The 14,171-nt window shown below is 37.5% G+C and overlaps 1 protein-coding gene across 4 annotated transcripts; it reads right to left on the reverse strand.

Annotated features, from left to right (window-relative positions):
* Nucleotides 1-1,478: 1,478 nt before the first annotated feature.
* LOC121883032 lies at nt 1,479-13,722 on the reverse strand. 4 transcript variants are annotated; one of them, XM_042391522.1, is made up of 11 exons: nt 13,605-13,722; nt 11,058-11,197; nt 9,252-9,339; nt 7,721-7,994; nt 6,971-7,291; nt 6,552-6,863; nt 5,844-5,932; nt 5,639-5,732; nt 3,683-3,784; nt 3,494-3,555; nt 1,479-3,016 (listed from the first exon to the last, which is right to left on the reverse strand). In XM_042391522.1, the coding sequence occupies exons 4-9, from the start codon at nt 7,779-7,781 to the stop codon at nt 3,684-3,686; spliced, it is 978 nt and encodes a 325-aa protein (XP_042247456.1). In that variant the 5' UTR covers nt 7,782-7,994; nt 9,252-9,339; nt 11,058-11,197; nt 13,605-13,722; the 3' UTR covers nt 1,479-3,016; nt 3,494-3,555; nt 3,683. The 4 variants fall into 4 exon arrangements, with proteins under 4 accessions (XP_042247456.1, XP_042247454.1, XP_042247455.1 ...); XM_042391520.1 differs by having other exon boundaries at nt 5,639-5,932; XM_042391521.1 differs by lacking the exons at nt 9,252-9,339; nt 11,058-11,197; nt 13,605-13,722 and adding an exon at nt 7,407-7,509 and having other exon boundaries at nt 5,639-5,932; nt 7,721-7,797.
* Between the last annotated feature and the right edge of the window lie 449 nt (nt 13,723-14,171).

Genomic DNA, 14,171 nt, shown 5'->3' on the forward strand with positions numbered 1-14,171 from the left:
AGTCTGCGAGGGCCCGTTAAAGGGGCGTTCAAGTACACACAAAAATTAAGACTCCGTGAAAGCTTACAAATTGTAAGAGTAACAAAGTAAATAACATAATATTAAAAGAGGCAGGTGACTAATAATAAATTAGATTCAGTGCATATTCAATAATAAAACATGGCAATATGGTTAGTAATGGCAAGTGGAATCACTAACTCCGCTAGAGGCAGCGCCCCCATTTTAATCCAGTGGATGTAGAGATATTAATGCTTATATGGACCTGTACATTTATCTTAAAAGAAAGAGAAGAGCCCGAGTCAGAGCGGGAAAAGGTCAATAAAGTTTTATTCAGTGTCGTCCATTAATTCCTCATTTACCAGACTTACATTTCCTTAATGATGATAAAGTGGAATCTGACTGTGTATCAGGCTGCAACTTCATTACATTTTAAATATATTTGTTCAGCTTTAATCTGACGCACAAAACAAAGGAGGCAACAACTGAAGATGAAAAATATAGTTAAAGATTTAAAACATATATAGATCAAAGACACAGAGACATGACTGTAAAGTCACAGTCTGATCAGTAATAATGTGTTTGGGGATTTGTACTTGAAAAGGCGTTGAGGTTAAAATACAGAATATTTTAAATTGTTAGACATCTATTTGTATATCAGCTCAACAGCATTCAGTGACTTTATTTCAGCAACTTCAACAAATGTAGTAAATTTAAACATTGTCAGTGAAATGCTGTTAAAACACGTTAAGATTATGCTCCCTATTTAAAAATCTCACTTTCAAACTACATTCTGCAGCCACATCACAATCCTGCTCATTCAGCATATTAACATATAATCTCCAATATTATAGGAATGATGTTCCATCGGTGCGACCAATCACATCATGAGTGATCCCATGTGTCTAAAGATTCATACAGATTGCATAAATTTAAACTGAGATTACACATAATGTGCAATAAAGATTTCAGGTCAGGAGCTGCTCTAACAAACTGACAGAGTCACAGAGTTATAACAGAAGGACATGCAGAGGTTTGATTCTGAGTTGAGGATCAATTCACACTGTGGAATATTTGAATGTGAGAGAAAAAAAACACTGTTCAAATAAATGACTGGTGCGCATTAAAGCGGTAACATTCTGAGTAAGTTCTGAGTAACTAAACTAAAATCCAACCAGGATTTCGACTCTGACAGATAGTGAACCTCTGCTAATGAATGCGCTTTGATACAGACTGAATTAATGAGGAAATGAAACAGCGTGTCTGGCTCTGTAAGAGGGAGGAGACAGAGAGCAACTCAGGGTTTGTTGAAGAAAACCTGCCAGCGAGCAGGTTAGTTTCACAGAGTCAGTTACTGCAGTTACTGACCCCAAGTTTAAGTTAGATCTCTTTCTGGAGCTGAAAAACCAGAGTTTCCCTCATCTCAGGGTGAACAAACTCAGAGTTTTCACTAAACCTGCTTTCTGAAACAGGCCCTGGGTTTTCCTGTCATTATTTATTTATGTTTATGTATAGGGACAAGTATATAGAATGAACTTATGCCACAGCATTTATAGCCTGAGCTAGTTTGAAATGTCCGTCCCTAGATGGGCTTTTAAAATACATAAAACTCAACAGTAAAATACATATGGAGCTGCACAAGACTCAACAATACATATACATACATTTAAGCACAAAACACAAAACTCAACAGCAAAAGACATACAAAGCAGCATAAAACATACTGTAAACAAACATACCATAAAAGTTTCATAAAACAACAAGGACCAGATCCCTCATGACTACATCCTCTTTAAAACTGTTTCAGTTTCCAGTCATCATCCATTTTGTTTTCTGTGGGTAAAGAGTTCCACATGTTGAGCAGTGAGGATTTACGGAAGGGCACCTAATAATTAACATAAGTTGGAAATATATGAAATGTATTTCCACACAAATTCAGGGACACTGATATTAAATTAAATCAACTTCTGTCATGTGAATGGATTTTTACTTACAATATGTACAAATTATATCCACACTGAAGAAGAAATAATGGTTAAAAAAAAACAAAACCAAAAAAAAAAAACAAGGATAACTGTGTTTTTTGATAAAGGCAGAGGTTAATTGTTGACTTTTTGGGTGAAGACAAAGTGACTAAGTAAGACTGATGATCAAGATAAATGGTTAATGGCTGGTGGAAATTTATCAATGACTGAACAACAAAATTCCTATGGAGAATATACACACTTTATATGATGGTTAAGGCAACCTACTACAGAAGAGAAATTATATTGTTTCAGATAAACTTAAAGGAGCTTCAACCCAGTGTGTGGACTCTTTGGATCACAGCATGAATATAAAATGATGAGCAGAATCTATGGCAGCGTGTGGTGAAGGGTGATGGCAGGATGTCTTGTGGTCTGTATGCAGTTTCCTGCAGCTCTCAGTAGGCTGCTATGAGTTCAGTCTTTAGCATTCAGACATGCAAGGCATCTCTTCATGTCTTCCTTTCATTCTTTTCTATTCAGTTCAGTTCTGAACGGACATCTAAACCAGGGTGATGACTTGGTGTAAATTCTAAGGTTTCACCTCTGTCACCAGATGCTCACATTATCAATAAATAATCAGGGATATGTGGCATAAGTTTCTAGACATGATATTCAAGGTAAATTTCCCAAAACCATCAGGATGTATGTTATTATAGGACACCAAACACAGCACATCTAGTCTAGTTAAAACAGACGTGAACTGATACTAGTTATTCGTGCTGTAATAAATGTGCAAAAGTAAGCCCATACTAATATGAACATAAAAGCATATTTCAGCGGAGTAAGTCCTGAGTTCAACTAAAGCATCTTTTCAGATGTTGGTCTGCTCTCTCTCACACTCACATCCTATTGGATGCTCTCAGTGCACAGGGAGAGTGAGAGAGGTGAAAATATTAGAGGTGATAATAAAGAACGTCAGTAATACTGAATACTATATTTTTTTCTCAGTTGTTTGTCAGCAGACCTTGATTTTCCGCAGCATCATTCCTGCCCTAAAAGAAGAACATATTATGTACATTATATTTTGTGTTTAATTAGTCCATTTTTATACTGAAACACATGCACATCTATGTTTTCCAGGTGTTGAGTCCAAATGTATCCCATATCCTGTACACTATATCTTATAAAAGACTTTTGACAATTTCAAATGCTCCCATTATTATTTCAAATGAATGTGTATTAAGTCCAAACTGTTTCTTTGTGAGGTTTAGTATGATTAAGTAAATTCAGGTGTGTCTTGGGTAATTAGTGATAAACAGTATTATTTAAAAAATAAAAACAATTTTATATTTAATAATAATGTATTTGTTATTATTACTATATATAGTATATCCTGATATATTCATTAGACAGGTTTCTAATTCAATTTGGTTCTTTGGTTTTTAATGTTGCTTGTGAAATGTCTTTGTGTTGTGTGTTTTCTTTGTTTTTTACGCATATGTGTGAAGTTTTCTGATAGTCATAGATACCTCTGAGACATTGGTGTCTTGAGATGTTGTCTCTTGTTGCATATCTCCCATATTAAAGCAATCTAGATTAGAAATGAGAGATTAAACATAAAGACAACATGCCCAGTTGACAGAAAATATTAACAGAAAATATTGTCAACAACAATAATAAACAATTAAAGATAAAAAAAGAAAAATGTTATCACATACTCTATGCTCCTTGGTATCTTATTTGCCTGCACCAATATGATATGGATATGACCAGTCCAATCAATACAGCCCCTCCAATAATCGACCACATTGTGCTAGAATCTGTAAATGAAAAAAATGCTTCACCATCACATTTTTCTCTCCCTACAAAGTACTTTTTGCCAGAAACATAATGATTGCATGAACATCAGCAAATATAGTCATTCCATTAAATAACAAAAAGTGTGTATTAATGTGTGTGTGCATGAGTGGGAAAAGACATTTACAGTTATGCTACTGTACTGTGGCTTTCACTGAGTGAATGGTTTTACTGATATTTTGTAGAGTTATAAATGCTTAATCATACAATTATGCCTATATTTGAAATAACAACTGAGGTTTTGGTTTTCTTTATTGTCATATCTCCTGTTCCTCTTCTCTGTCTTCCCCTCTTTTACAGCACATTACAGCAACCAAATGTTGATAAATGAGACTGCATAAGATTTCATAAAGCTGCTCTCACTCATTTGATTTGGCCAGTCTTTGAGGTTGTGTTTTTGGTTTTGTTTACCAAAAATCAGGTTTTTTAATGTCCTCATTTAGTAAACAAAATGCATTCTAAAGTTAAGTTGAGGCTGGTACGAGGCATGCTTAATATTTCTGCAACTTGTGGAACTGTGGTAACAATGCTCCAATAAATCTTAAAATCTAAATATCTGAAACCCTGTGTGTAACACATTGTGATTATTAGTCCAGCACAGCCTCGATGTTCTGATCTCTACTAACTCCTAGCAGCTAAATGCACTGCTATGGACACTGACTGTGCCTGTTTGCAATTTAGTGATGGCCAATTAAAACAATGAGCTGAAAGACATTAAAATGTTCTGTAGAGCTGAGGAGACTGCAGAATCAGTTGATAATTATTGTGCCTGTTTGGAAGGGGCTGATTTCTAGGCCTCCAGCCGCTATTTCAACACATAGAAAAATTAATACAGTTTATGTGGGGTGTGAATGAGTATATACACCAACAACATGAAAGAAACTAACACTCTATTATACACAGATGTTATAAATTATAACTACTTTAATGTTCTTTTCTCATTTCAAGTAGCCTAAAATAAGGGCTGCATTTAAAAATAAAGTAATTTGCAGCCTAAAATAAAGTGGATTGATCATATTGGGCCCTTAGATCATTCCTATTTTCTGTGTCTTCAGTTCGGATTTGAGTGGGTATGTTTGCAGGTGACCTACTCTCAACCATGTACCTGAATGCCTCCTGTGTACACACAGCGTTATCTCTCACTGCTGCTGATCTACTAAACATGCTGCTCACACTATGCTTGCTCTAAAAGATTTGCGCTTTGTCTGTAGGGGCACTTCAGAGTCGCCACGGTCTCAGAACATATGAGACAAACTGGTTTTGAACTGCCCATCGAAGTATTTCCTTCGTTTCGTCATCGTATATTGGGCTCTGAGCGCTTCCAAAAAGACAGGTGACCTATGATCAACAATGTACCTGAACGCTTCTTGTGTAGTCACTTGCTGCTGTTGCTGATCTGCTAGCTCCGGCACGGAGTAAGCATGTCCATTCTTGATTTAAAAACTCTGTTTTTGCCATTTACTTTTCTCTTTTGAGAGCACTTTTCTCTGACTTGTGTCACGACTTGTCTCTGGTCTCTCCCTGACATACTGGAGTCAGTCGGCAGAGCCCTGAAGTTCCACCCTGCCCCTGCACAGTGGGGCTGATCACTGGTTTATTCAAAGTTTATTAATATTAAAGGTATTGCGTGTCCGAATTGCACCAAATTCCACATTGCACTACCATCAGTCCCCAACCATACACCCACCAAGTGTGGAGTCGATTGGATGAATGGTTCAAGAGATATGCAACGGACATACAGACAGACAGACAGAGATTCCTTTCTTAGTAGATTGATACAAAAATGCCTGAGGGGACAGAACAAACTGCACCTGTACCTGTAGCATGAGGTGGACACCACTCTGTGGAGTTGACATGGATTGTCTCATTACTGACTGGGTTGGCTGCCATGCAGCTGTACATGCCTTCATTCTGGATCACCAGAGGGAGGGAGAGGTTAGTGGAGATGTCTGGGTTGCTGGTCTGATTTATTTTCTTCCCTCTGCTGTACCAGAACAGTGTAAGTTCAGGTGCATTCCTCACAGAACAGTTAATGTGGCAGCTCCCGTCATTCAGCAAGGGTTTTGTAATATTGGCCTGTGCTGAACTGATGTGTGGAATGGGAACCGGTTCTACGAAGGAAAAAAAAGGAAAGTCACCATAATATTCAATCATACTTTATAATAGCAGTTAACATTTTTTAGGTGATGAAATGAACCAGTAAGCAGGCCACCACATAAGACCTTAATAAATATAGTGCAGAAGTTTATCAAGCTTAATTAGCAGTGCTTTGGCGATCAGATTAATGTGTGTTTAGAGTTTAAGTATGGGACTCAGTGACAGCTGATAGAGGTGCAGGATGATGGCTTTTAGTAAAAAAAAAGAAAAAGCATCATATTGTTGAATTTATAATATTTCAGATAAAACAATCACAAGCAAATGTGGAGAGGCTCATGATCCCCTGCAAGATGTTCATACACGATAACATCACTAGTATTCAGGACTTCTATGTGCTTGACAGGTAAACATATATCTTCATATGCGCTAATGTTACTTTTCTTCTTAAAGCTAACATAACTTATGTGAGGGGGCTTCTGTGCTTTCAACCCGTGCTGCCTGGCGATGTTTTCAGACACACACAGGTCAGTTCTCAATACCTGCAAGAGCAAACTGCTGCTCTGTTCTGTATCAAGGCTACAAGACAGATACAAACACACTTTGCATGTAAAATGTTACTTCTAAAACACCTACCAAAGACTTTAATTGAAAATTGTCTCAGTATGTGTGGATCGTCACCCCACAGTAACTTGACACAGTAAACCCCAGCATAGTTTTTTGTCACTCTGATAAAGGTGAGGGATCCAGTGTGTGGGTTCAGCAGCAGAACACCCTTGAAGCTTTCATCAATAGAGGTGATATTGTTCTTCCACTGAGCTATCAGCTCGCCAACAAAATCTGGACCCTGTGTCCACATGACTTTACGATCTTTCTGTAGTTCCTTTACTCCAGTGTCCAGAGTAACATTTTCCCCCTCCAGAACTTCAATAGAAATGACAGCATTATCTGGAAAAAAAATCACAAATAATACAGTAAAAACATTAAAGTGTCATTAAATCTTTCAAAGTGACAAAAGGCATCACATCATCGAAGGTAGTGAAGAGGTCACTCACCACTGACAAAGAGGTTTAACATTTGCATATGCATTCCTGTTTCCAGAAAAAACTGAGCATTAAATATTCCGCTGTCATTGATGGTGAGGTTAGAGATGGTGATTGATCCATTTTCTACATCTGTGTGTAACCTGTTGTCAAATCTGGTCCCATTGACACGAGTGACTTCTCCATTAGTGACAATAGTAATTGCCTTGATGGGGGTGTGGTGCCCAAAGGTCCAAAGAAAATTCCCTGAATTTTGCCATGATTTGTTGGCGTACAGGGTCACAGTCTCTCCAACCCGCTTCATTACTGGCAATATTTCAGAAAACACACCACCTGAAACAAGAAAAAAAAGTATATCAGGGTCAAGAAGAAATTACAGTTCCTCAAAAATATTGTGGAGATGAACCAACAACTGCCTGATAAAACTTGAAAATTGTGAAAGACACACAAAGAATTTGTCAAGCCATTAGATTGAAATGATTCTTGTGTCCTTTTCCTGCAGTTTTGATGTATACTGCTGCATGATCCTTAGTGTTTACAAGCAAGCCAAACTGAAACACATAAATGAAGCAAGAAAATGAAATTCATCACTTTGTTTTAAAAACATTTAGATTCATGGTGAATTTATGTTTTATTCAAGTAGAGCACTTTTCAGTGAATTAGCAGGCAGGTGAAAAACAAGTTGGCATCATGCTGATAATGCAATGCGATTCTGAACTTGCAATAATGCACAATAGGCATATGTAATAAATCAAAATTTACCTATGAGAAATAAGATGAGTAGCCCATTGGTAGTATCATTTCTCCTGCTTGGTGAAGACATATCCAGTCTTATTTCCAGGTGTAGGTGGGTTTAATCTCACTCAGTGCAGCCCAGCGCTTAACTTTACAGTTTTCATACTGTGAGGAATACTGAAAACTGTAGCAGAAGTTACGGTGATGTGTTTCTCTCTCTACACAGGATGCGTTCAGGCACACTGTTGAGTGTAGGTCACCCATGTACTGGAAGTTTTTAAATGCCTAAATGAAAACAAATCTAACAAAGACATAAAATTAGTTGTTAGTTGTAATTACTGTCTATGCATGTATTAACTATTTGTCATAATTAAATGGAAAAAAGTGTTGAATGTTCTTCATTGTGACATGAATTTTCCATGCCATATTAATATCAAATCATAAGAAAGAAAACAAAGTGAAAAAGGCGCATTACATTTCAGTGTTGTCCAGCAGAGGGCAGTTAGACTAATAATAAATAACAAACACTTGTCATTAGTTTTCATGAGGAGGTCCAAAGACCATTTTCTTTTTTGAAACGAAGACGCACTTTTCATGCCAAAATAAAAAAACACAAAAACAATTATTAGCTTACCGTAAACAACTGGTTTAATGGAAGAGGATAAGCTAATGCTAACAGATGTCTGCAAAGTAGTAGCTCGAATTCTGAATTTCTGAAATTCAGCACTTTTTTGCATTGTAAGAAAAGCAAATAGCAATGTGTCTTGTATTGAAGTTTTTGCTAGATTTATTATTAGTTGGGCATTTAAATCTTCCATAGTTAAGCTGACAGCAGCCAGTGGTTGATAAGTTTCAGAAAAGTGAAGTACTGTAACTCCACTCTTTCACCTATGAGAACTGCTTTGTTTCCTGTGGGGAAAAAAAGGAAGTTAAGGAAGATAGACATGGGACTTACAGCTTTTTGTGCTGGCCACTCCTCCAGTCTGTTACATCATGCAAATAAATTCTTGCTCTACCTGTTCCAAACCTAATTAGTTCCTGCTACACTGCAAATCGCACTGCTGGTAAGAACAAACTGCATGAAATTACTTTGGGTTTTTATAACTTTCTTGTTTAAGACAGCTATTTGTGTTGGGTGTGCAAAAATGCAAAGCTGATGCATATTTTTGTATTTTCGAGTAAATTGCTGATCTGCAGGACTGGCTGTATGTTTCTGTGGTGTGTAGTTGTCAGTGGACTGGACACACTGTACCAGCATGCAAAGGTGCAAAGTTCCCTTCACTCTTGTATTTGTCTTTTCATGTTTGGCAAAAACTAAAAACCTCAGCCTGTCTGTGATCTCAGCACTTTGTGACATTCATTATAATCAGAACTCTCATAATCAGCAGCTTTTGAGTTTACTTTTGGTTTTTACTTCTGCTTCATTATTTCCCAGCAAGTTGCAGGGACAGTGTGTTTCAACTTGCAGAAACACTGAATATCTGTCTGTGACCAGATTTGTTATTAATAACTGATATGCAATTAAGAAATGTTTGTTGTTCTTACTGTAGATGCAGACTTTGTTGAGCTGCAGAGGGGCTGTTGTAACATTGTTGTTCAGTGTTTAGTCTGTGCAGTTGATTCTGGTTGATATTTCCCATCTGTACCTGTAATATTTTAATGAATCATTATGCTCAGTGACAGCAAGTAGTTTCATCATTAGCAGAAGCCATTTGTGTTTGAGAGCAGTTCAGGTAATAAAGTCTCTAATACATCTAACACATTTCTTTGTGACTGGCTGCTGTTTAAGACAGAGTGACCAAAACTGAAAAATGGTCTGTGAAGAAATAAAAAGTGAGGAATGTTTTATTGTCAGGCTTTTCAAACTGTGGTCAGGAGGAATCCCTCATATCAGAGCTGGATGACATCATGACATTTGATATTTACAGTTATTTCTGAATGCTTAAACGCTAACAGTGATTCTTTAAGCACTATCTCTGAAACCATTAACACTTGTAGTCAATGCATGTTCTCTGCTTTACACTCAGTTTGTAATTTTATAACACACTTCTAGCAAAACTGTAAACATTGCTACACTATTTTGCCAGTTGCTTTTCCACACTGATATGTGAAAACACTTTTAGATAATGAGTTCACTTACAAATCAGAGCTTGAGCACTATACTGTAAATAGGCCACAGGTAAACATTTTGGATGTTTGGACAACAATGGAGGCTAATACTGGACAGAGAGTCATGCCAGGCCTGGATACGACACTCCAGGTGATATTTCCCACGCTGCCCAGCTCAAGACAACATTGCATGTGATATGGATGAAGTCTTATAGCCAAATCCACAAAGAAGAGATTTAGCCAAGTTTTTTCTGTTCTTTTTTCTAACACAAATGTTTTTTTTCATCTACTGCACTTTTGTTGTTTAAGGAGTGTTAAATAGATAGTGCCTAAGCAATCAAAACAACAAACAAACAAAAAAAACAAACAAAAAAAGACTGCAGGGATGAAGGGCAGTGATACAGTGTAAAACTGCTACCATCTAGCGGCAACATTGAGAAATGCAAACATGTTTTTTTCTACTGGTATTTTTTACTCAGGCACTATCCCTTGCGAAGGAAAACAATTTTTGCAAAACTCCTCAAACTCTTCAGTTGTTTTTGCATTAATACAGTACACACAAACCATCATTTGAATAAGGACATGGAGCACCAACTACACACTGACAATATAAATGAAAAACACTCGTGGCTTTTGCTTTTTCTGTGTGCAGGGCATAGCAGTTTGCAAGTTTTGTCATACATGTAGTAAACATGCATACACACAGGTATCCAAATGTGTAATGTATGGATGTGTATTCTGAACATAACACACTATCAATACAAATATGGGGAAAAAGTTTTTTTTATTTTTCTCAAAATGTTCAAACGCTCCTCAAACAACAAAAGTGCAACAGAAGAAAAGAAAAACATCTGTGTTAGAAAAAAAGAACAGAAAAAAATTAGGCTTAATCTCGTCTTCCTTGTGGCCATAAGACTTGAGACCACATCACATGAGATGTTGCCTTGAACTAGGCAGCACGGAAAGTATCACCTGGAGTGTCGTATCCAGGCCTGGCATTATGTCTCTACAAGCCCCTTTCATTGCCTGTAGAAGGGGAATGCATTGTTGGGGCTGGCGATCATTGTTGTCAAACTCATTGTTGTCCCAGATGATAAGATATGTGGGCTGCTCTGGTCCCTGGTCATTAGGAATTAGTCTATTGTGGAGGCTGTCCAAATGTGATAATGTGTGCAGTGTTGTAAGGGTCTAGGATTGCATGATGGTGAAGGATACCGTTTTGACTAATAGATGCACATATTGTTATGTTACCAACTTGTTCCGAGATGTTGATGATGGCACGGTGTCCGATGATGTTTCTGCTGTGGCCCCTTGATTTTGTTTCAGGTTGAAACCTGCCTTGTCCACATATATTAGCTCATGATGCTCTGCATCTGCTCCTAGCTCCTTGACTTTCTGAAAGAGACAAGACAAAAACTGTAGCACAGTAAGAAATGACAGGGATCAGTCAATATGATGTAGCACCATACACTTCCAGATCCAGTAGCAATGATAGGATAGTATAGCTTACTTGCACATATTCACATCTCAGTTGTTTTACATGGTCTCTTTTCTTTTACATGGAGTTTCTTTCGAAAGGGAGTCTGTACAGCTGCTTCATCCTGATTCTGTTGTGTTTCAGTAGACAGGACAGTGCAGAGAGACTCACTCTGTTGACATTTTGGAATATGGTGTTATCTGCCATTATGTGGTCCTGCAGTTCTCTGAGTCTGATGCAGTTATTTACAGGGACCATATTCCAATGTGGGTCTCCTGCTCTGGGGTGAACAGTAGGTCTTTTCCACCAGATACTGGTCCAGTATGACTACAGCACTTACAGTTACTTACTGGTTCTCATTTCGAACTAACTGGATGATACCTGCAGTATAGCAGCTCAGATTTAGTTAAACCTGTTGCTCAGCCTCCCTCGTGTGTGTGTGTGTGTGTGTGTGATGTGTAGGTTGGTTTTGTGTGGTAGGAGGGCTGGTTTTCATGCCCCTTTATTCTGCTGAAGTGCGCAGCACACACACACACACACACACACACACACACACACACACACACACACACACACACACACACACACACACACACACACACTACCGTCCAAATATATTTGGACAAATTGTATTTTGATGCTTTGGCTACATTGCTCTTGAAACTTTCATGCCAATAAATGCCACTGAATTTAAGTGATAAACCTGCAAATGGAAGGTCTCTCATTTGCTTGTTAGTGTTAGTGTAAGTAGTTGTACTTTATGTACATATTGTGGAGAAGACAGAAGTTTAACTTGAATGTAACCTTTACCGTCATAGTGCTGAACTTCAGGAACAACACTTTACATATCTGTTAACAGTTGTAAATTGTGATAGATGGTCAATGTTGTTTTATTTTTCCAATTGTAAACTTCCAGATAATACTCTTTTTCCTGTACCTGTGTTTGTTTCAAAGTAAAAATGTCATGAAGAGTAGCAGGAAATGGACCCAAACCAAACAAACTACACTGATGAGGGGATGAGATGCAAATGGAACAGGAGAACGGGAAGGGAGCTGATTGGCTGGGGAAGACACAGGAAGCAGGCCAGGGCTAATGAGGCTGATAAAGAGCAGAGGCCTGTTTCAGAAAGAGGGTTTAATGGAAACTCTGAGTTTGTTCACCCTGAGATGAGGGAAACTCTAGGTTTTCAGTTTCAGACAGAGAGTTAACTTAAACTTGGGGTCAGTTACCGCAGTAACTACGTTTCTTTCTATCACCTCCCTCTTACAGAGCCAGACACGCTGTTTCATTTCCTCATTCATTCAGTCTGTATCAAAGCGCATTCATGAGCGGAAGTTCACTATCTGTCTGAATTGAAATCCTAGTTGGATATTAGTTTAGTTACTCAAGGAATTTCTAAAGTTACCACTTTAATGTGCATCAGTCATTTATTTGAACAGTGTTTTTTTTCTCTCACATTCAAATATTCCACAGTGTGAATTCATCCTCAGCTCAGAATCAAACCTCTGCATGTCCTTCTGTGTGACCTGAAATCTTTATTGCACATTATGTGTAATCTCAGTTTAAATTTAAGCAATCTGTATGAAGCTTTAGACACGTAGGATCAATCAAAAATTTTCTCTATCACTCATGATGTGATTGGTCACACTGATGGAACATCATTCCTATAATATTGGAGATAATATGTTAATATGCTGAGTGAGCAGGATTGTGATGTGGCTGCAGAACGTAGTTTGAAAGTGAGATTTTTAAATAGGGAGCATAATCTTAACGTGTTTTAACAGCATTTCACTGACAATGTTTAAATTTACTACATTTGTTGAAGTAGCTGAAATAAAGTCACTGAATGCTGTTGAGCTGATATACAAATAGATGTCTAACAATTTAAAATATTCTGCATTTTAACCTCGATGCCTTTTCAAGTACAAATCTCCAAACTCATTATTACTGGATCAGACTGTGACTTTACAGTCATGTCTCTGTGTCTTTGATCTATATATGTTTTAAATCTTTAACTATATTTTTCATCTTCAGTTGTTGCCTCCTCTGTTTTGTCCATCAAATTAAAGCTGAACAAATATATTTAAAAGGTAATGAAGTTGCAGCCTGATGCACAGTCAGATTCCACTTTAACATCATTAAGGAAATGCAAGTCTGTGAAATGATGAATTAATGGATGACACCGGACAAAACTTTATTGTGTTAACTTATTGACACTTTTCCCATTTATCTTTTTTTAGAAATGAATGTGCAGCGTCCGCACACACATGCATTCATATCTCTACGTTTACTTGATTAAAATGGATGCTCTGCCTTTTATTTACCTGTTGACATGGTGACTTGTAGTATCGGGGCTCCATTGATGATAGCTTTTTTTATTCACCACGCACACACTTAACTCAGAGTGAACATACTCAGAGTTGATTGAACTGACTCTGATCAGCTGTTCTGAAACCAAAAACTCTGAGTTTCCCATCTTAGGGTAGGGAGCTCAGGGTCTGACTCAGAGTTTGCTGAACCTGCTTTCTGAAACACGCCCCAGGTGTGTAGATGAGCAGGAGGAGAGAAAAGCAAGCACAGGAACACAGGAGGGAAACACACAGCAAACAGAAAACCAAAAAAACAGAAAACCAAACACAGGACAGTGACAGGAACCTGTAAGATAAACACTTCCAAAGAAAATGTAACAATCTCCTATAACCTGCTGTCTTCCGAAAATAATAACATATAAATGAATGAATGGAATTTTATTATTGTGTCTTACATACAATTCCATGCCCAGCCTGTATGGGCTTACACCATCAATTAAAACAAGCCAGGACCAGAGTACAGTGTTTACATTGTCAAACAACAGAGAAAATAAACAACCAAAGCATTTTTCAACTAAAGGT

Source organism: Thunnus maccoyii, chromosome 2 (assembly GCF_910596095.1).
Source record: "Thunnus maccoyii chromosome 2, fThuMac1.1, whole genome shotgun sequence".
NCBI classification, from domain to species: Eukaryota; Metazoa; Chordata; class Actinopteri; order Scombriformes; family Scombridae; genus Thunnus; species Thunnus maccoyii.